This window comes from Brassica napus, chromosome C5, assembly GCF_020379485.1.
Source record: "Brassica napus cultivar Da-Ae chromosome C5, Da-Ae, whole genome shotgun sequence".
In the NCBI taxonomy this organism is placed as follows: Eukaryota; Viridiplantae; Streptophyta; class Magnoliopsida; order Brassicales; family Brassicaceae; genus Brassica; species Brassica napus.
The window spans coordinates 10749807-10770899 of NC_063448.1; the positions used below are offsets into that span (position 1 = coordinate 10749807).

The 21093-nt window shown below is 35.9% G+C and overlaps 5 protein-coding genes across 6 annotated transcripts; 2 read left to right on the plus strand and 3 right to left on the minus strand.

The window, feature by feature from the left end:
* Positions 1–6137: 6137 nt before the first annotated feature.
* Positions 6138–9010, minus strand: BNAC05G14990D. 2 transcript variants are annotated; one of them, XM_013842088.3, is made up of 6 exons: positions 8587–9010; positions 7348–7474; positions 6963–7105; positions 6757–6819; positions 6595–6663; positions 6138–6493 (listed from the first exon to the last, which is right to left on the minus strand). In XM_013842088.3, exons 1-6 carry the CDS (start codon positions 8797–8799, stop codon positions 6377–6379), a joined length of 732 nt encoding a protein of 243 aa, XP_013697542.1. In that variant the 5' UTR covers positions 8800–9010; the 3' UTR covers positions 6138–6376. The 2 variants fall into 2 exon arrangements, with proteins under 2 accessions (XP_013697542.1, XP_013697541.1); XM_013842087.3 differs by having other exon boundaries at positions 6963–7120; positions 8587–8986.
* Positions 9011–10718: 1708 nt separating this feature from the next.
* Positions 10719–13148, plus strand: LOC106397607 (methyltransferase-like protein 2). The gene is made up of 8 exons (XM_013838223.3): positions 10719–11437; positions 11513–11631; positions 11731–11764; positions 11905–11980; positions 12095–12272; positions 12358–12447; positions 12520–12619; positions 12745–13148. Exons 1-8 carry the CDS (start codon positions 10936–10938, stop codon positions 12882–12884), a joined length of 1239 nt encoding a protein of 412 aa, XP_013693677.1. The 5' UTR covers positions 10719–10935; the 3' UTR covers positions 12885–13148.
* Positions 13149–14128: 980 nt separating this feature from the next.
* Positions 14129–15775, plus strand: LOC106400713 (protein BRASSINAZOLE-RESISTANT 2). Its single transcript, XM_013841084.3, has 3 exons — positions 14129–14220; positions 14346–14677; positions 14783–15775. Exons 2-3 carry the CDS (start codon positions 14420–14422, stop codon positions 15515–15517), a joined length of 993 nt encoding a protein of 330 aa, XP_013696538.1. The 5' UTR covers positions 14129–14220; positions 14346–14419; the 3' UTR covers positions 15518–15775.
* A 59-nt stretch (positions 15776–15834) lies between these two features.
* Positions 15835–17755, minus strand: LOC106400712 (arabinosyltransferase RRA3). The gene is made up of 2 exons (XM_013841083.3): positions 17367–17755; positions 15835–17148 (listed from the first exon to the last, which is right to left on the minus strand). The coding sequence occupies exons 1-2, from the start codon at positions 17520–17522 to the stop codon at positions 16033–16035; spliced, it is 1272 nt and encodes a 423-aa protein (XP_013696537.1). The 5' UTR covers positions 17523–17755; the 3' UTR covers positions 15835–16032.
* Positions 17756–18431: 676 nt separating this feature from the next.
* Positions 18432–20667, minus strand: LOC106401840 (uncharacterized membrane protein At1g75140-like). Its single transcript, XM_013842445.3, has one exon. The coding sequence runs from the start codon at positions 20370–20372 to the stop codon at positions 18570–18572; it is 1803 nt and encodes a 600-aa protein (XP_013697899.2). The 5' UTR covers positions 20373–20667; the 3' UTR covers positions 18432–18569.
* Positions 20668–21093: the final 426 nt, after the last annotated feature.

Sequence of the window (21093 nt, forward strand, 5' to 3'; positions counted from 1 at the left end):
TCAGCGGGATAAACACTATATAAAAATTATTTTTACATATTATATATTATTTACATATTATGAAATAATAAGTATATATTGAATAATTAAACTTCAATAACTATTCCATATATAATTAAGGGTTTTTTGCAAAATTGACCTACAACTTAAAGTCAAACACAAAACTAACCTCTTTTTTTTTTTAATTGGTTTTGCCCTATTCACCCCACACGTTCATATAATTTACGAAAATGCCATCAATTTTTTTTTTTTCGAAAATGAAATCTTTACTCTCTCACCCTCATCATCTTCAAGTAATTACAAGATTGGCATTGTCATCAATACCACAACCACCATGAACAACCAATTTGAAGCTCTTAATGCTCCCAAAATCGATTTACCCTTCTTCTTTTTCCATTCTTGTGAACTAAACACAACATATCTCTCACTTTCTCTCCACAATGAGCTAAAAAAACCCAAGATTTTGATTCTAAATTTTTTATGGTTCATAGAGTCATAGAAGCTAACGATTCTGGGTGGGTGACTTTCGTTTGTGATTCTGTGTGCTTGGAGAAGCCTTATGTATGCTAAGGAACTTATCTCACCAATTTAAGGTATGACATCGAGTTTTCTTCCAGATTTGTTCGTCAGACGACTTACTTGGGAAGTCGTCTGGCTGTAGACGTCTGGCTGTAGATGACTTACCTGGAAGTCGTCTGGCTGTAGACGACTTACCTGGAAGTCGTCTGGTCAACGCAAATGTTATTTTTGCAATTGACTTTGAAATCTGTAACCTGAGACGACTGAAAGTTAAGTCGTCTACTATTGTTTGGTTTCAAAATAATTTCCAAAGAACCTAAACGACTTACATTTCAGTCGTCATAGGTTAGTTTTGCATTTGACTGGATAATTACAGAAGTTTGACTTCCCCAGACGACTTACATTTCAGTCGTCTGTCAAAAATTAAAATAATAATTTTTTTCTAAAAGTAAACGACTTACAATTAAGTAGTCATAGGTTAGTTTTGCAATTGAAAAAAAAAACTTCAAGATTTAATTATACACAGACGACTTATAATTCAGTCGTCCACCAGACGACTTACTTGTAAGTCGTCGAGGATTTTTTTCCGAGATTCTGGTCAAACCTCGTAAATCCTGGACGACTTACATTTCAGTCGTCTCGTGGACGACTGAATTATAAGTCGTCTGTATATAATTAAATCTTGAAGTTTTTTTTTCAATTGCAAAACTAACCTATGACGACTTAACTGTAAGTCGTCCACTTTTAAAAAAAATATTATTATTTTAATTTTCACTAGACGACTGAAATGTAAGTCGTCCAGAAAAGTCAAACTTCTGAAATAATCCAGTCAAATGCAAAACTAACCTATGACGACTGAAATGTAAGTCGTCTAGCGTTTTTGGAGTTTTTTTTTTAACCAAACAATAGTAGACGACTTATTTTTCAGTCGTCCGAAATAACAGATTTCAAAGTCAATTGCAAAAATAACCTCTGCGTTGACCAGACGACGTATAGTTTAGTCGTCTGGACAACTTAGATTGAAGTCGTCCGCGTCTTCTCCGCTAGTTTTTAAGTCTTCTACGTTAGTTTTTGAATAACTTGTATTTTTAAGAGTGATAAGTAACTTCAAGATATGTAAAACTCATATTTACAAAATATGTTATCTCCCTTAGTTTTACTAAATTTGACTAAGTTTTTCAACGCAAACTTATAAAAAAATATGATATGCTTTGACTAGTTACTATTGTTTGTTTCCATCTCTTAAGTATTATTGTTATAGACAATAATGATGACTATTGTTATGAGTTGGAAGAAGGGTTAAATGCTTCTTAAAATGTTGTATTAATATGAAGCTACCAACATTCTTGTTTATTAAGATGAGAAAAGGCCATTGGAGTTTATTATTGCATATGAGAGATCCAAAGATAAGAAAAAGGCTACTGAAGTCTATTATTTCATTGATTTGTAAATGTGTAAACACATTGTTAGCACATTTAATACATCTTGGAAAACATTATTACTGATTTTACAAAAAATTCACAACTAAAAGAGTAGACATGCAATTCACAAAACAGACCACAAACAAAACTATTATAGATCATTCCTCTACAAAGACAAGCTTGGATTCCACTTGAGTAGACAAGACCAGACGACTTTTAAGAAGTCCAGACGACTTCCAGGAAGTTCAGACGACTTTGTCAGAAGACTTTTAGAAAGTTCAGACGACTTCCAGACGACTTTACAGGAAGTCCAGATGACTTTTAGGAAGTCCAGACGACTTTCAGACAACTTCCAGACGACTTCCAGACGACTTCCAGACGACTAACAAGTAAGTCGTCCCAGAAGTCTTCCAGATCTGAAAAACCTGCATATTCAAAAACGTTCAAATGGCTTAAAAACAGAAAAAATGAGTGGAAAATTAGATAAATCTACCTTTACAGAACACACAAAAATACATATCTAAAAATAATATATCTACCTTTAAATTAGTGGAAGATGAGTACCATCTAATTAAAAACCTGCAAAAAAGATAGATTAGTAAGAAAGACATGAGACAAAACTGAAAAATTCATATAAAGTTTGGTGTTTTCAAGTCAAAGAGATTAGAGTGGGTTTGGAGAGTTTTAGTTTGGGAAAAAAGTAAGAACTTTATACAACAAGAAGTTACCAAATGAAGAAAAATCAGACATAAGAACTTACCAAAACGCTCAGAAAAATCCAGACTACTTCCTGGAAGTCCAGACGACTTTGTCAGAAGACTTCCAAGAAGTCCAGACGACTTCCAGACGACTAACAAGTAAGTCGTCTCAGAAGTCTTCCAGATCTGAAAAACCTGCATATCAAATCCATATCTGAAAAACCTGCATATCCAAAAACGTTCAAATGACTTAAAAATAGAGAAAATGAGTGGAAGATTAGATAAATCTACATTTATATAACACACAAAAATACATATCTAAAATTAATAGATCTACCTTTAAATTAGTGGAAGATGAGTACCATTTGATTAAAAACCTGCAAAAGAGATAGATTAGTAAGAAATACATGAGACAAAACTGAAAAATTCATATAAAATTTGGTGTTTTCAAGTCAAAGAGATTAGAGAGAGGTTGGAGAGTTTTAGATTGATGAACATTACATTTTTGTTGCAGCCATTTGAGAGGAGGAGAGATAATGTGTAAATTTTTCTTTATATAGGGAGACAAAAAATCCAATTAGGTTAAATATTTTTGACTCAGACGACTTCCTAGACGACTTACATTTCAGTCGTCTGTTGAATAAATTAAAACAGACGACTTACCAGAAGAGTTTAATATTTTTAGTGGGAAATTAAATATATTTAGCGGGAAACTAAAATAGAAGACTTTCCAGACGACTTGCAAGTAAGTCGTCTGGTTTAAATTATTTAAGCGGAAAAATAATTTTTTTTAAAAAATTTAGGCGGGAATATTTGGACGACTTACATGTAAGTCGTCTGTTTTAATTTCTTCACCAGACGACTGAAATGTAAGTCGTCCGAGTAAAATGATCCGGTTAGGTTAAAACGTACATTGGTAAAATTAAAGGTTCGGTACGATGTGGACCACTGAAATATACGTCGTCCGGGTAAATTATTCAACAGACGACTGAAATATAAGTCGTCCACACCCTAAACATAACCCCTAAACTTAATTATCTAATTAAACACTTCATAAAACCAAATCAAACTTGAAAAGTGTTTACTATACACAGAAATAAACACATATAGGTGAAAACTAATTTTTGAAAAAAATATTTTAGTTTTCCAAAATCTAACCCTAACAATACATACAATACTACAACATATGTTTGCCAAACTCCTAAACCAAAGTATTTCATGATTCACTACTTCCACTCATCTATCTTCAAAACAAATCAATTTTATCATATCTTAATTTATATCACTTAAAACTGTTTATAATTACTTGATTTTTATTTTTCACGCATCAAAATACTTTTTTACAAGATTTATAAATTATTTTTAAAATAAACTGGTACCAGACGACTTACACTTCAGTCGTCCAGACGACTTCCAACATCTCAGACGACTCAGACGATTTACTGGGGCTATATTCGTAAAAATGGCTTCTGTTTTTTTGTTTGGTCACAAGGGGTTGAGCTGTAATTTCACTAGGCTTTTAGGTTAGTTTTGCATTTGATTCAAGTTTGGGTATAGGTTTGAGATTAAAATCAAGTTGTGGGTTAGTTTTAGCAAAAACCCCTATAATTAAATTGATGCGAACACATACATAAATTTTATTAATTCAAATAAACATTTTATTTTATTTTATATAGTAGATAATTAAATTTAAATGATATTAACATAGATATAGTATCATTTTAATATTGATATCTATTCAATAATGTTTCTACTCATATTATTTTTTGATCAGTTGTATTTTTTTATAACAAAAACTTTAAATCATTGATAACAAAAATTTCATTGTGGAATGTTTAATAGTTTTACTAATTTATAATTTTAAAAAGATCAATATAGAGTTTAAAAATTAAATATTAAGTTTTTTTATCAACTAAATATTAAGTTATCAATATTTTTTCAAAGTTTTTATCAAAAAAAAAAGTTCAGTGCAAATTTCGAAATTAAAATATTTATGTATTTTTATCTGGTACACAGTTTAATTTAAACGATATTAAGATATATATATATATCTTTTAAATTTAATATTTATTAAATGAGACTTCTTACTTATATGATTTTGTAATCATTTGTACCTTGTCATAATAAAAATTTTCAATTATGGATCACAATAATTTCAATGTATGAATTGTAACAGTTTTAGTAATTTATGGTCATTTTTAAAAATTTAAAATATAACAAATACGGAAAAATCTAAATTTTTATTTTGTGGTTAATTTGGTCGTTTAATTTATTTAAATAATTTCAAATTAAAAGAAAATGATAGATGATATACTAACTTTTATCAAATTTTTATTATTCAAAATCATTAATTGTCATATATATTTTAGTCACATTAGGCAATTCCGTAATTTTTATTTAAAGAAAAAATAAATATCATTAATAATTAATTTATGGTTATTTTAATAAAAAACTTATTATATAATTAGATGGACCAACCTATTTTTCTAAGTATTTTAAAAATCATTGTGGTGATGACACATGATCACCTCAAATATTGTAATTCTTCTCTTTTAATATATAGGGGATTACCATCTTATATAGAGATATGTTTGACATTCATAGTATTTTTTAACAATGAATGATTCTACTCACTCAATTAACGCAGATACGCAGAAATCATAACTGGTTAATAACGTGATGTGTATTTTTTTCTCCTAAGAGCAACCTAATTGCAAAGGTTCATTAGTTTTGGATATTTCACAATTTACAAAAAAAAAACACTGTATTTCTAAATTAATAAGATTTTCAAATGCTGATATATGCATCCCAAAATAATATTCTTCTAGATAATTAACATTGAGAACTCTACTCATTTAAATATATATTTTTTTGTTTAGTGTGAGATACCAAAGTTAAGAACCTAGGAATAGAAAACCTCGAAGAAAATATTAATTTGTCATATATGATTTATCTTATTCTAATAATTAATTGTTTGGTGCATTGTTAATGGTGGAATACAAATCTTTTAGTATCTTGTTTTTTTATTTATCCAGAGGCACATGCGTTCTATAAAAGTAATTGACAGTGCCATGCATCCACATTCCTCACCAGGCTAACTTACCCTTATCGTCATCATCGTCGTCTATGAACAGCGATTCTTGTTCGGATACGTTTATTCTTCAGCAAAGGACTAGTAGTCAAGCGAAGAAGAAAGGGCCGGGAGGCAGAAAAAGAGACCGCCGTGAGAGTTCATGCGTTTATATAAGAAGGCGAGAGTAAGAGATGTGATTGCAGCAAGAAAAGAGAGAGAAAATCTTGAATGTTTTGTTTATTGCGCAAAGAAAAAGAAAAAGTGCTTGGAGAGGAATGAAGAGGAAGTTTGGTTGCATGTCTTCTTCTACTCGCAACAGGGCTATCAATTAGTTATGTTTCAATCTAGTATACCAATCGGTTTGAAACAAAAGAAAGAGTGAGAGAAGTCATATCAAAACATATTTACAATCTAACAAACCAAGTATCACAGAACATATAGTAATTTAAATTGGGAGCTTTAGAGAGTCATGCTTCTTGGTTTCAGGGTAATTTAGTTTTTTTTTACACGGCTAAACAACAGAAGCAAGAAGAAACAACATTCTACTCCTTAGCCAAACATCCCCAGAACGAACTAAGACTAGCTGCAGCAAGCCACAAATGGTTAAACAAGTTTGGCATCACTGTACTTACAGGAACTGTTATAAAAGTCAGGGCTTGTTTCTTTTAGCTGATGCAGTTAAGATCGGTGTTTCTGGCTTCTTTGGATTGCAGCTTGCAGGCTCTCTTCATTCTCTTTGCTGCTTGGACAAACCCCATAATAACTTGAAGCTCATCCATTTGCTGAAAAATATCATAACATATTTAAATTGTTTTATCAGAACCAAAATTATAATAACACATGAGACGGATCAAGTGAAGTCTGAGAAGGATATCAAATGTACCTGAGACATAAAGTGCCTCTGAACAATGTCAATTAGTTGCTCCTTTGATGGATTTGGAACTGCATCCACCTACAAGGAGTTTATTCATGAGCAAAAGGACATAGAGTTCTAGAATGATGAGCAAAGAGAAGGTTTTCATTTTTATTCTTAAAATCAGCTTACGAGGTTGAAATGTTGCCAATATTTCAGCAATGCAGGCATTTCCAGTTTGCTTAGATCAACCTTCTGCATGAAATCATTTAATCTCGCATTAGTACAAGATCTTTTTTTTTTGAAAACATTTTTTTTTTAAAACACACATTAGTACAAGATCAGTCGCGTAATGTTCAATAGCAAATGGAATAAACCTCAAAGATTTTAATACATACCATCATGTTCTGAGGGGGAGTAAAAGCAGAGCTTTTTGATTGAGAGTCAGATGATAAAGACCTGCTCAGGGTCTTATGGGATGACCGTGATGATCTCTGCCTTCTTAGCTTCGACTTATGAGGCTTCAGAGTGTCCTCGGATGCTGGAAAAGAAACAACTTGTCATAGAAACAAGGCTGAGAATATCAGTTTAAAAAGTTACAGACAGCTTTTATGTGTGTCCAAAGAACAATATGCCTCTTAGTAACTCAGACTAGACAAAGTTAAGAAAACTCTTATCAACGTATTTTTGCAATTGACAGAATTCTTAAAACTCATTCCTTTTCTTTTTTGCTGGAAATTTTGAAAAGCAGAATCTTGAAGAAAGGCAAGGAATCAAACTTACTCATATCAGAACCATTCCTCAGTGTATTTTCGAAATCAAGATCATCGTCTACTTCATTTCCAGTAGGAGCTTCAAGGACACTGAGTGCATTCCTCTGCAACTTTACTTCTATTCCATTTGTCAATACCTAATAAAAACCACCAATGATTGGGATTAAATAATATTACTCCATAAACAAGTACTGACAGATTCATTTAAATAAACTCCAGAAGAAGAAGAGTAGATATGATATGTACCAATATCATTGAAAGAAACTTTATCTTATTTTCATGGGAACTGGTGGGAATGTGATATCATAACTAGAAAACTAGTACTGAGAGAAAATCGTATATATTATTCAGATTATTGTTTAAAGTTGAAAAAGCCAGAATCTGGTGAAGTTACACTCCTTTTTGGTCCACATACACAGAGACACTATAAACAAAAAAGGATCTTGGCAGAACAAATTATAATATTAAACTATATACTAAACCAACCAGAGGAAAAAGATTTCGATTAAAGAAAAGTCGACAGAATTGACACTGCTTGGGGACGAAAATGACTCAACTAAGCAAAAAAACAAATGATTATCAATAAAAAAAAGACTCTTAGTCTTAAATTTCAAAAGGCCAGCTTGAATCCATATGGTGGAGAAACATGATGGATAATTAGATAACAAGTGCACATTTGATATGATGTTTTTTTGTTCAACAGGCGCGAAAAATATAAAGTTGTCTTTATTTTCTGCCTAACTCAAAAATCCCATTATCTCCTATAGATGATTCCTGAGATTGAGCCTGAATCTCAGCAAGAAACATCAAAATAGATGCAAACAAAGTTTAATAAGAAAATAACAATTAAAAAAAAAAAAAATCAATGTAGGCTTCATGAATAACCTAACAACTAAAGAACACCAAAAGCAAGGGTTGAACAGTTGTAAAAAAAAAAAGCCAGTAAAACAATAATGGTAAACTTAAATGCCAACATGCATGCAAAGAAGCTCAATCGAGGAGAAACATTACAACTACTTAGTGAATCTGTAACTAGTAAATCGAAGCGATATATCATTTAAGTAAAGACATTTCCCAGAAACTAAATCATATCCAGAAATTCAAGGAAAAAAAAAACCCAAATTCGAAAACTTTACAGATTCATTAGATTGAATTCAAATTTGATAAATCTAGAGTAAACCCAGATTGGATCGAAACGTTTTTTCACTTACTAAAAAAAAATTAAAGAATGAAACTTTGGTTCACTAACCAGCCAATGCCAACCACCAAGACCGACAGCTTTTTTGACAACACCTTGAAGACCAACAAGCACCGATTTGGTTCGGTTGTTTCCGGTCACCACCACTTTCGTATGACGTGGCAGAACAGTTAACTCCTCTTCGCTGCTGCTGTCTCCGCAAAAGCTCTTTACTTGACGAAATCCGCCATTAACGACTCCCGAGCTATCCACAGTTTCCAGCATTCTTCTTCTCTAATTCGATTTAATAAAGATTCTGAATTTCAGCTCTCCACACTGCTACAAGATCGAAGATCATGCATTGCCAGAGAGTGAAAGTTAGATGATCTCCAAGGAGATATTGAAAATGTAAAAAATTATTAGGGTTGTTCCACAAGCAGAAGCAGAGAGAGAGAGAGTAAAGGGGAGGAAGCGAGGGAAAGAGAAGAGAGAGAGAGAGGGTGATGATAGCGACCGGCTCCGAACACGTTGACCAATTAAAACTCACCACGTAAGCATTGTACTGACACTATATGCGTTATGCAGAAACAGAACCGGTTTTTCAAAAAAATTTCTTTGGATTTTTTAACCGAGGGTTACTTTTCGTAATTTTAGACACGCGATTGACCTGAATAGTTGACTGGTGTTTAATAAAGACAGGCATGAATGGGACCCATTTTCTGGAAATGACGCTTGTATCCTTCTTCATGTCACTTTTCTCCTTTGTTTGAAATTTAGTTTGCCTCTGTCCTTATCTAATAAATTTTATCTTTTATAATGGCTCTCTCGTTGGTAGAAAAATATTTATTTTTAAACAAATAAAATGTTCCTTTTTTGTTCTTGTAAAACTATGTTCTGTAATCAGAAAAAAATAAAAGAATCCAAGGAAACAATTGCTGGTTTAGAATATAATATCAGTGAAATTAATGGAACACATGCATCAAAATAAACAGTCTACAATAATTATAAACTCATTTAATGCCTAAAAATCCTTTATTAAATGTTAACTCTGTTTTATTTCAAGAAATACAATGGTTTGTAAAATTACAAATCAATACGACTCTTTAAATATCATGGTGTTGTTAAGAAAAATAATACAAGGGAAACATGCTTCAAAAAATAGATTGGTCCTATGCCATTTTCATTTTTTAAAAATTAGTGACATAAATTTTAAAATCAAACCTTTAGTATGTAAAAACTAAAAATTTAGGAGCCTAAATAATAAAGAAATTTTGGCTAAAAATGTGGGACTTTGTGCATATGCACTTTTTGCACTCCCCTTGAATTAGTACTGTGTGGATATAAAAACGAAATATAATACTTTTTTTTGTTTCTGAAAGTAAATTTTTTTTAGATTTTTTATTTGTTTCACAAAGATAAATTTTATATATTGTTAAGGTATTTTTTTATATTTTGAAAAACATTAATTGAGAATGTTTGAATTGATTAAATTTCATTGGTAAAAAGTTATTGGAAAATGTATAATAAAGTAAAAAATAAATTAAATTATAAATATTTATTAAATTCTTAATAAACGTACATACTCTATAAAATCTTACTTTCGTGAACTGAGGGAGTATTATAATTAGAAAATCTCAAACTAAGTAATACAACAAATCATAACAATATTAGTATCTAATAATTTTTAAACATTAACAATGCTGAGAAAAAAATATTAATATCTAATAGTTTTTAAACTTTTAAAGTAATTAAGTAACAAATGTAATTATATGTTGACTGAATTTTGCAGAAAATAATTTCTTTACTCTTTTCTTATAATTGTTTTATTTAGTTTGATTATGGAAGATTAATTGAAAACCTGGTCAGAGTGATGTTAGGAAAGGTCCTTAAACCAAACCAGCAGCCATCAAGCTATGTTTTTGTGTGTATGAATTAATATCTTACTAATTAAAAAGGAGAAATGGTTTTTTACCTTTTACTATGTAAAATTACACAGCTTTAAATCAATTATTTGTCCATAACTTTTACGGGGTCACTGATTGTCATAGTCACAGTTTACAAAGGTCACCCCCACAAATAAAACAAACCGTCCCCATATTTGGGGAAACAATCAAAGCGACCCCTCACCAAACCCCTGCTTCAATTATTCACAACTTTTAATGCTTACCATCTCCCTCCCTCCCAACAAAAAATCAAATTCTTAATATACTTTAAAACATAAAAAGCTATAAATAAAATGAACAGAATCTGTTAGTTCACCGGCGATCTTTTTAAGGATTAAATGTAAACATTCAAAAGCCCAGGGTTAATTATGACCAGTTGTAAAAACTCGAGGGGTTTATAAGAAAAGTTCATAAAAAGAATCGTTTTTGGAGGGTTTTGTTTGAAGCAGAGGTTAAAGAAGAGATTGAACAGCCGTTAATGGCGAAACCTGATCAGCTTACTCGCTTCCTTGATTCAGGTATCTACGAATCCGAAGATTCTAAATGGTTATTCGTAGACCCAGTTCGTATAATCAACCGTTCGTACACTCGATTTAGGGTTTCACCTTGTGCTTACTACTCTCGTTGCTTCAACTCAAAGCATCTCAATCCACAACAACCAAACGAACTTCCTAATACGAGAAAGCGTAAACGGAATAAGCAGAAAAAGCCTAGCTTTCACCTTCCTAGTGCAGCAGAGCAAGCTTCGAATCTTCGTCATCAGGAGGCGAGGCTGTTTTTATCCGAAGCGTATGAATCGCTTTTAGAGGAAACCGAGTTGTTAAGTTTAGTAAAGGGTCTAAGTAGTGACGATGATGGTTTGTTGAGGACCAAGTGTTGTGAAGACGATGAAGTCTCTTTTGTTGAGCTTGGAGGAGTGTGGCAAGCTCCTCTGTACGAGATAACACTGAGTTTGAATCTACATCGTGATGATAACAAAGGTTTTGTCTTTCTCTATATCTTTATCTGAAAAACAATGAATTTGATTACGTGGTCTTTAATTGGTTGCTCAATAGAGAAGTGCAGTGAAGAGAGAGTGTTCAATAACCTAGTAGCGAACGAGACAGAAGAAGAAGTTGATGCTGAGTTTTCCAACCGGAGATATATAATGCCTAGAAAGAGCTGCTTCTACATGGTTTGTGCTACTTTATGATTGCTCTCTAAAGATTGAATTTTTATTTGACTAAGCTGATGTGTGATATGGTTCTTCTCGTGTTTTCATGTTGCCTCGAAGTCTGATTTACTGCACCTCCGAAACCTTGTTCCTGGTAACTATTGTGCTATAGTCCATTATATTACATATTGCTGCTTTAGAGTAAAGTCCCTTGTAGAACGATCAGTCATGACCATATCAGTAGGCGACTTTGAGCCTAGTTATGTATATATCTTATTGACGTTATATGTGCAGCTAAACATGAAGACGGCTTCAATCTTATAGTTATTGATCCGCCCTGGGAAAATGCAAGCGCTCATCAGAAGTCCAAGTTTGTTCTTCTTGCCTCTGTTATATAATATGTTAATATCGACTTGAGGAATAAACTGTTTTGTATTTGAATGAGAGTGCATGAGACATGTTTTTTTTTTGGGTCTTGTTTTAGGTATCCGACTTTACCAAACAGATACTTCTTATCCCTCCCAATCAAACAGCTTACTCATGCTGAAGGAGCTCTCGTGGCTTTGTGGGTGACCAATAGAGAGAAATTACTTAACTTTGTTGAGAAAGAGCTATTCCCTGCGTGGGGAGTTAAGTACGTTGCTACAATGTATTGGTTAAAGGTTGATCCAAACTTGCACCTCTTGATTTCTGAGTTTGCGTACATGACTTGAAATTTTCTCACGTTGTCTATGTTAAACGTTTCAGGTGAAACCAGACGGTACAATGATTTGCGATCTGGACCTTGTCCATCATAAACCTTATGAATATCTAATACTAGGCTACCGCTTTACCGAGGTAAGTTTAGTCAATTATTGTCTTTGTTACTTGGATAATCTGCAAAACTGAGTTTCTGTTTCTATGTTACAGCTTGCAGAATCAAAACACAGGTCAGATTTTGAACTCTTGGATAAGAACAAAATAATCATAAGCATCCCTGGAGATTTTTCGAGGAAACCCCCAATTGGAGGTATATTTCTACATCTTTGTTTTACAATCTTCATCAAATTCAAGAGCTTAATGCAGTTTATTGCAATTCTAGCTGTACAACTTCCCTGATTCTTTTTCTTTCACTTGGACTTTTTTTTTGTGTAGAGATACTAAAGAAACATGTTCCCGGGTCTCAACCAGCTCGGTGCCTTGAGCTATTTGCTAGAGAAATGGCAGCTGGATGGACCTCTTGGGGAAACGAACCGCTTCGCTTCCAGGACTCGAGATACTTCTTGAAAGATTAATGGGATGCATTAACAAGCAGGTTTTAGCCAGAAGAATACTGTGGCTTGGGCCTATTTTCATTGTGGGGACATAGTGAGGAGTCCTTTGGGCAGGAATATAATTCTGTGAAACGACACCGTTGAAGGAGCCGACGGTTTTAAAAAGACGAGAAGCCTGAAAGAGCTACAGTTAGATTATTGTCTGAGAGAGTCAGAACTGTACCATCCTTTTTCTTTTGACATCATTGTACCATCAATTTAGTAAGCTAATTTTTTCTCCTGTCATGGCAGATGTTTCGGAGCAAAATAAGATATCATCAGGAAAGTAAGATCACATAGTGTATTAATATCACAATTCATTAGATTTTAATTCTTTTAAAAAAACAATATGAATAACTAAAGGCAAAAGCGTGTAAAATTAATTTAATAAGTGACTACTCGTAGAAAGATCATATCTGCTTTGATGGGTCAATGTGTGGGGGCAAATCCACTATCCCATTTTCCTATTATGTTCAATGAACTATACAATTTTTTTAAAAAAACATGAAAATTAAAGAAAATCAAGACCAATGTATGGAAGGGCCACAACAATAATTCCAAGTATAGCTGATTGTCACAGCAATCAAATTTTATGCTTACAAATATTACAGATTATTTAATCCAACCATAAACGGTTTCAAGTTTGACTGAACATTGTCTTTGTAAATCAATATTAAACTAGACATTAGCTTATGATATGGTAAAAACGTTTGTATAAAACCAGATAGGCTAATGTGGAACTATATATATGGAGGCAAGCTTTTCAAATTTTATAAATAAACTCCATACCTACATAAGAGTTTAGTTTTTTTTTTTGACTAAAGGCTTAAGAGTTTAGTTTAAAGATGGCATCTTAATCATCCATCAGAATCCGACCTGCATATTTTGTTTTCACAATATTATCAATTAAAATTTATTAAATTTTGGTAGAAAGCAAACAAAGTAAAAAGAAAAAGATAGCAATCATTAGACAGCACATGATGATAATATTACATACACCACTAATCAGGACAAAAGTGAACATTTCTTTTGTTTTTGTTTTCACACTATAGGCTCTATAGTGACAATTAATTAATCACTAAATATTATGAGGCGTAAATTAATTTGTTTTCTATTAACATGTCCGGAAAACCAATCAGGTGGGGTGTTCCACGGTCATACTATCAAGGGACCCATTTCAATAAAACGACCCCACATGTCTCTCCTCTCTTCTCTTTATAATCTGGTCATTTTACAAAGATCGAGAGAAACACACAAAAACGTACTTCCTCAACTGATTCACTGCGCAAAACCACACCATAAGTTACGTACGCCACAGGTAATCTCACCATTCGTCAAAAACTAGATAGACACGTGGCTAATTTACGTCAAAACACAATCATCCAGTTTTTTTGCTTTATTTAATTGATTTAATAATGGGAAAGATTCTTTGTATCATTCCAGCGAAGAGAGAAAAAACGGCTTCCTCGTGAGCACTAACTCCTCTCACTCTTTCCGAAGGTGGTTGAGGGAAGAAGATGACGTCTGACGGTGCGACGTCGACGTCAGCAGCAGCAGCAGCGTTGGCGACGAGGAGGAAGCCGTCTTGGAGAGAGAGGGAGAACAACAGGAGGAGGGAGAGGAGGAGAAGAGCCGTAGCTGCGAAGATCTATAACGGTCTTAGAGCTCAAGGTAACTACAATCTCCCCAAGCACTGCGACAACAATGAAGTCCTCAAGGCTCTTTGTTCCGAAGCTGGTTGGGTGGTTGAAGAAGACGGAACCACTTATCGCAAGGTATATCTATAGATCTGAGCTTTATATATGTCTGAAAGTTTCTAAAAATGTATCTAGTTACTATATTTAGATCTCTTCATTGGTTAAATTTTCTTTGACCGTCAGGGACATAAGCCTCTGCCTGGTGACATAGCTGGATCATCCTCTCGAGCCTCTCCTTACTCTTCTTCTTATAACCAAAGTCCTTTCGAGAGTCCCATCCTTTCTTACCAAGTCAGTCCATCGTCTTCTTCATTCCCTAGCCCTTCTCGTGGCGACAACATCTCCACTATCTTCCCTTTCCTCAGGAACGGTGGGATCCCTTCGTCGCTTCCTCCTCTCAGAATCTCAAACAGTGCTCCCGTCACTCCACCTGTCTCTTCCCCAACTAATAAACACCCCAAGCCGTTACCTACTTGGGAGTCTTTTACCAAACAGTCCATGGCCATTGCTGCTAAACAGTCAATGTCTTCTTTTAACTACCCGTTCTACGCGGTTTCTGCGCCCGCGAGTCCCACTCATCATCGCCAGTTCAATGCACCGGCTACTATACCTGAGTGCGATGAGTCTGACGCTTCAACTGTTGATTCGGGTCATTGGATAAGCTTTCAGAAGTTCTCACAACAGCAACAGCCGTTCCATGGGGTGTCGTCTGCAGTGCCGGCTTCTCCGACCTTCAACCTAGTGAAACCACCAGTGCCTCAGCGGCTATCTCCAAACACTGCGGGAATCCAAGAGATTGGTCAAAGCTCGGAATTCAAATTTGAGAACAGGCAAGTTACGCCTTGGGAAGGGGAGAGGATCCATGATGTGGCTATGGAGGATCTTGAGCTCACACTTGGAAACGCTAAAGGTCGTTAGTTGATATATGAAGAACAAAAGGACCCGTTGTGGCTTGTCGGGAGAAAAAGGTTGAGGAGTGTTAGTGTGTTGTTCAGTTCATGGTTTTGGTTCTTGTACTAGAATCCTTATTCATAGTACCAGTAAGAGTTTGTTTCACATTGCATTATTTTGTAGATAGACTGTGTAAGATGTATGTTTCTATTATGTATCATTCCTTTTAGAGTCTTGTAAGACATTAAAAGATATTTTATTATGAAGTGGCTTGAGCTTGAGACATGGCTAAGGATGAAACAACGGAAAGTGGAAGGGCCGAAAAAGAGTCCAAGAGAGAGCAATGTTGAAGAAAAAAGGTTCATTATGTAAAAAGGACTTGAGATTTTAGTCATAAGTTGCACAAAATCCATAATACAAAAAAGAAGACATGAAGCATTAAACATGGAAACAATAAAGGAAAAGTAAAATTAGAATCACAAAATGTCAAGAAACTGTGAAACTTTTGAGCCTACCCCCTCCCTGCTTACCCGGTGAATGAATCATTCAGAACCATCAGGGAAGCTATCAAGCGCGTCTTGCTTACCGTTTACATAGAACTCAACCACAGCTTGCATTCTGTAAAGCTTATCTGGATGGTAATTCACATGAACAATCACCGGCTTCACCTTCTTCTTCAGTTCCTGATCCTTCCTAACAGTCTTGAAAAGCACCTTACTGTTCATAAACTCATACATATCCATCACTCTCTTGGAGGCATGCAGCCCAATGTAGTCAGGATGCGAAGGATAAAACAACTCCTCATTAAAAACCGCTTGGTCCCATAGTTTAGCCTTGGAGAGCCTATCCGCTACACGATCAAGCAGCTCTATCGATGGAACAGTAGGCCTCAGATAGAAAAACCCGGAATTGAAAACCCATATCCTCATGGTGTGAGCGTACCTAGCCCATCCCATGGCTGGTTCATCAAACACATCGTTGAATCCGTAAGCCGTCATGTTGCTATGCCCATCGCTCATCGACTCAACGTCAGAGTCTCTGTACAGATGCCTAAACGGGTTCTGCAAGAAGACAATGTCCACATCCGAGAGGAGCACACCGTATCCGAGCTGCAAGAACTCTCTCAACACGCGGAACTTAAGTCCGGATACGGCGTGGTTGCCTCCGGTTTTCCCGACCGTGTCCACGTCCTTGTCCGGATCTCTCTTGTAGTAAGCAACATCGTTTGATTTACAGAAGTTCTCGATGTAATCGTCCAACGCAACGACGAGGTAGTTTTTTATACCCAATCTCTTCACGCTGGCGATCTGAACCTCTAGCATTGCTTTGACGTTAGAGTTTGCGAGAGCCACGATCACCTCTTTGTCGACAGCGATGTCCTCTAGAATCTTTGCTAGCCTCGGGTTTACGGATTCATCGGGGAGGATGGTTGGATTAGTTCTCAGACTCTTGACTGTTCCGAAAGGACCAGCCTTGATCTGTGATCCCAAAGACAGAACTTGTTTTCTTGCATTGTCTGATCCTTGCTCAGCTAAACGCAGCTTCTCCGTTAGCTCCCTGATCTGTTTCTTCAGCTCAGCGTTCTTCTCTGAGAGAGATGCAAAGTCTGATTTCAGCATCTTGATACGTGCGGGGGATTCACAAGAAGATGATCCAACCTGAAACAAAGAAAGTAATGAACTTTCACCAAGTCAACTACAACCTCAAACTAATCTCTAACACAAACACAACACCAAGAAAAGTTTTCATTTTTATTACACAACACATTTTGCAATTTAAGACCTAAAATGGCTGAGACTAGCGCAGGGGATTCTCAATTCAGGTCAAATCAATCTATGTAACTTGTTCTATAGGTTTAGGGCGCAAGATCGAGTACCTGGACGCGTTCATTAGCTGTAAGAGACGAGCTCGAGTTGAAGAAGCCGTTGGGGAACAGAACGGCGCAAACGCAGCCGATGATGATACCGATGAGGATGGCGATCGCGATTCGAGATCCACGGAGCTGTTGGGTTCTGTCTCTACGACCAGCCATGGTCGTTGACTTTCTCTCCTCAGAGACGCAGAAGCTTAAACTGAAATTGACTCCTTCTCTGATTTATCCAAACGAGACACGTTTGTGCAATGTGCTGGATCAGAGAATTTTTCAGACAAAGCCCTAGAAAATGTGGTGTTTTCTTTCGGTGGGGTTTGAAGTTGTTGAGAGAAGAAGAGAGAGCTTGATTGGCCTGTTCTGCGTAGACAACGACGACGACGATGAACCAGAGGCTGCTAAGTAGTGTTCCTCTACTTCACGGTGTAGATTTATTTCTCAAGTTCACTAGTTTCAAATGAAGGCTGGACCGTTCGATGAGATGACTTGATACATCTGACGGTCATCATAGCAAAATATAAAACCTGCAAGTGCTAATTAATTTTATGAATATTATGAATGAATGAAATTAAAAAACAGGATGCAAATGAATGGAATAAAGAAAGTTATAGAATTAGAAAGAAAAAAATAATTTCATTCCATCTTATTGCATTTTATTTATGAGCTTTTTAATCATAAATGTTTTATGACTATTTCATTTTATTCTATATATTTCACAATGAATCATTAGAATGAGATTTGTCTTTTTATTCCATTTAAATGGTAGTATTTTTTTTTTTTGAAATCTAGGGGAATAAATCAATTCTTTACAATTCTATTCTAAAACTTAGTAATTCTCTTGTACCTAAAGAAAGATTTGAGAGAGATAGAAAAAAAAGCCTAAATAACTCCTCACATCTATAATCCACTTGCTAGCACGATCACACATGATAGACCAAACACTCAACGTGATTGAGATTAGCGTAAGCTGTCATGCCTTGAATCGCATCTTTACTACCAAACGTCTATCTTAGTGATCAAGAACGTGGTTTCAGCCCAGATTTTGGGTTGTGTGCATCACTTTGCAAAGAATTTAACATTATTCAAACATTTTAAAGAGAATGTCTGTAAAATTACAAAGGAAGGAATAACAAAAAGCTTGAGAATTACAAAGTGTATTAACTTTCTTACACGTCAAAATTCAAATGCAAAAAGTCACAGAGATTCTTTTTAACTCTCGTCGTCCATAACTTTGTTGTTACCATACAAACTATCTCTTCTATTACCAAACCCGCTTGAATCAAGCCCCGACCCGCCTCGATAGTTATTATGATCCTGTGCCGTTGTTCTGTACCCTCCTCCATCCACCGGAGCTCTCGAACTCTGGTCGTTACGATACGGCGACGCACCAACGTACCTTCTACGTAGATCCATGAGGTCATCGCTCCTAGCAGGCTCAGTAAAACTCGGCTCTTTCGCGGAGCTGTTCTGTCCAGCTGCCGTCGGAGTAAAAGGATCATCTGGTCCCCAGGCCGTGAGAGACTCTTTCTTCTTCGCAAAAAAATGCCAAGCTCCGAAGAGAAACAGTATGAAGAAGAACACAGGACTGCTCCAAAGCATTGTGTTGAACTCTCCTTTGAGACTCGGAAGCTTCGACTTGTAAACACCGAAGTACCCGTCTCCTAAACCCATCACAAGAAGATTCTCTCTGTCGCTAGCTATCAAAGGCCTCGCCTTTACACCTACATTTCTCGAAGATGACTGACGATGGCTCAAGAAAGAGGATCTGATCTCTTCCAAACCAGCTGAGAACAAGAGACGAGGACCAGCGGTTCTAACGTAATGCTGGGTCGATACGTTGAAAGCGAAGACCTTCTCTTCGTTGATTACAAGAAGGTAGCCTTTGATCGATTGTAACGCGACCGGCTCCTCCATTTGAAACTTCTTCTTGGATCTAACTCTGCATTTGAAGTTCATTATATCTCCGTGAAGCAGCACGTGAATGATCTCGCCTTCCGATGTGAATCCGTAAGCTTTGGACCGCTCCGTCGCGTCGAAGACGTAGCTTCTCGCAAGAGAATGGTTTAGTCCTTCGCATTCGGTTTCTCTTATCTTCATGCTCCTCAAGTCCAACGAACCGGCGCCAGACTCGGTGAGGAACAACAGCCTCTGCTTCAAGAACACTAGCGGTCTACTCGTCGGGATAACCGAACCGTAAACCGTCCGGTTCTCGGTTAAAACCGTCAGCTTCCCGCTAAGATCCGTCGCCAAAATGTACCGAACACGACCCACGTGGTGCACTTCCAACAGCGTCACGGGATCAGCCGAATCATCCACGTCGAAAGCCCCGACGTGTTCCATCGAAACCGAGTTGGAGTTCCAGTCTTCTCCACTCGATCCCTCGTGGATCCGGTGGAACAAAACGGCGCCGTTCTGATGACCAGTGACGACGAAACTCGAGTTCTTAAACATCGAAAGATACGAAATCATAGCTGTGACGGGGGAATCAACGGTGGTGAAGAACTCGATCAAAACGTCACCGTTTCTCAAGAACACGTAAACTCTACCTCTAGAGTCCCCGATCGCGAAGTACTTGCTCGAGTCTTCGAAGTCTTTAAACGGCAAGACGTTGATACACGTGGCGTCGGAGTCGAGCTTCACTGCCGATGTGAAGGAGAATCTCTCCGTCCAAAAGGGGCTGTACTTTGTCACTGAGAACGCCTTGGCTCCTCCTCCTCCGATGGCTTCATCATCTGATTTAGAGATCTCGTTCTTCGATTCAGATAACTTAGCGTCCAGATTAGAGACGATCTCGGTCAGATTCTTGACGAGTTCCTCGAGTTTGTGCAATAGAGCATCTTCTCGGGTGGGTTCGGTAACCGACGCAGCTACATCGGTGGAAACAACGTCTTCTGTTTCGTCAACGATAGCCGGAGACTCGTTGGCATACGACGGCGAGATAAAAAGCAGAGTGAGGGTGATTATAAAGTAGAAGGTGAAAAGGAAGGACTTGCCGTTTCGAGGATCCGCCATTGAAGTGATGAAAAAGTGAAGTCCTTTTTTGCCGTGTCTGAATCAGTGAGTAACCGCCATATATGTAGATCTGTTAGGAGATAAGCGGTTTAGGATCTGGAAGATGAACTGGTTGGAGTTTAAACTGAGATTTTGGTTTTGGGTTTGTTTAGTAAGAAAAATAATTGTCCGAACTTTTATGTCCGAGATTTTGATCCGGTCGTCTTCAGTCAAGGTGAAGAAGCTTGGCGCTACGAAAAGATCAGATACATGTCTTTTAAGATATTTTTGAGACTTTTTTTTTTGACATCAGCATTCAACAATCACAAATTTAACCAATTAAATTTGTTGTGGTTGGGTGTATATGTTAATTTTGTCTTTAACGTATGACTAAATCAGTAATTATTATCTTTTGGATCAAAAATTGAAACTACCTTCACGAAAATCTAACTCATAAAGTATATCAGCGAATGCCTGGCTTGTGAATTGATAGATAGAGATAGAGAAAAGACATCGTAAGACGTTATCTCTTACAGAAATAGAAGTTATAAATTAATTAATTAATGTAAAAACGCATATTCAATTAACTCTAAAACGCATAATTTGGTTTTTGGATTTAAAACTTTTTTGTTTGTTTCAGGTTAAATCAAGGGGAATTGCATCGTACATCCATCAAACAAATTATAATTTACTCATTACATAAAAATTGTCATAATACCCTTTTCAACCAACCGGTGAAACC

What these genes read in the sequence shown, in the direction of transcription:
- BNAC05G14990D (XM_013842087.3), bottom strand. Translation starts at nt 8,799, where the DNA reads ATGCTGGAAACTGTGGATAGCTCGGGAGTCGTTAATGGCGGATTTCGT. An exon ending in GAGGAATGGTTCTGATATGA is followed by an intron (nt 7,121 to 7,347) that starts GTAAGTTTGATT and finishes TTCTATGACAAG; the next exon opens with TTGTTTCTTTTCCAGCATCC. An exon ending in ATTGGCAACATTTCAACCTC is followed by an intron (nt 6,664 to 6,756) that starts GTAAGCTGATTT and finishes AACTCCTTGTAG; the next exon opens with GTGGATGCAGTTCCAAATCC.
- LOC106397607 (XM_013838223.3), top strand. Translation starts at nt 10,936, where the DNA reads ATGGCGAAACCTGATCAGCTTACTCGCTTCCTTGATTCAGGTATCTAC. An exon ending in AGCGCTCATCAGAAGTCCAA is followed by an intron (nt 11,981 to 12,094) that starts GTTTGTTCTTCT and finishes GTCTTGTTTTAG; the next exon opens with GTATCCGACTTTACCAAACA. An exon ending in GAGGAAACCCCCAATTGGAG is followed by an intron (nt 12,620 to 12,744) that starts GTATATTTCTAC and finishes TTTTTTGTGTAG; the next exon opens with AGATACTAAAGAAACATGTT.
- LOC106400713 (XM_013841084.3), top strand. Translation starts at nt 14,420, where the DNA reads ATGACGTCTGACGGTGCGACGTCGACGTCAGCAGCAGCAGCAGCGTTG. An exon ending in ACGGAACCACTTATCGCAAG is followed by an intron (nt 14,678 to 14,782) that starts GTATATCTATAG and finishes TTTGACCGTCAG; the next exon opens with GGACATAAGCCTCTGCCTGG.
- LOC106400712 (XM_013841083.3), bottom strand. Translation starts at nt 17,522, where the DNA reads ATGGCTGGTCGTAGAGACAGAACCCAACAGCTCCGTGGATCTCGAATC. An exon ending in CAGCTAATGAACGCGTCCAG is followed by an intron (nt 17,149 to 17,366) that starts GTACTCGATCTT and finishes TCTTTGTTTCAG; the next exon opens with GTTGGATCATCTTCTTGTGA.
- LOC106401840 (XM_013842445.3), bottom strand. Translation starts at nt 20,372, where the DNA reads ATGGCGGATCCTCGAAACGGCAAGTCCTTCCTTTTCACCTTCTACTTT.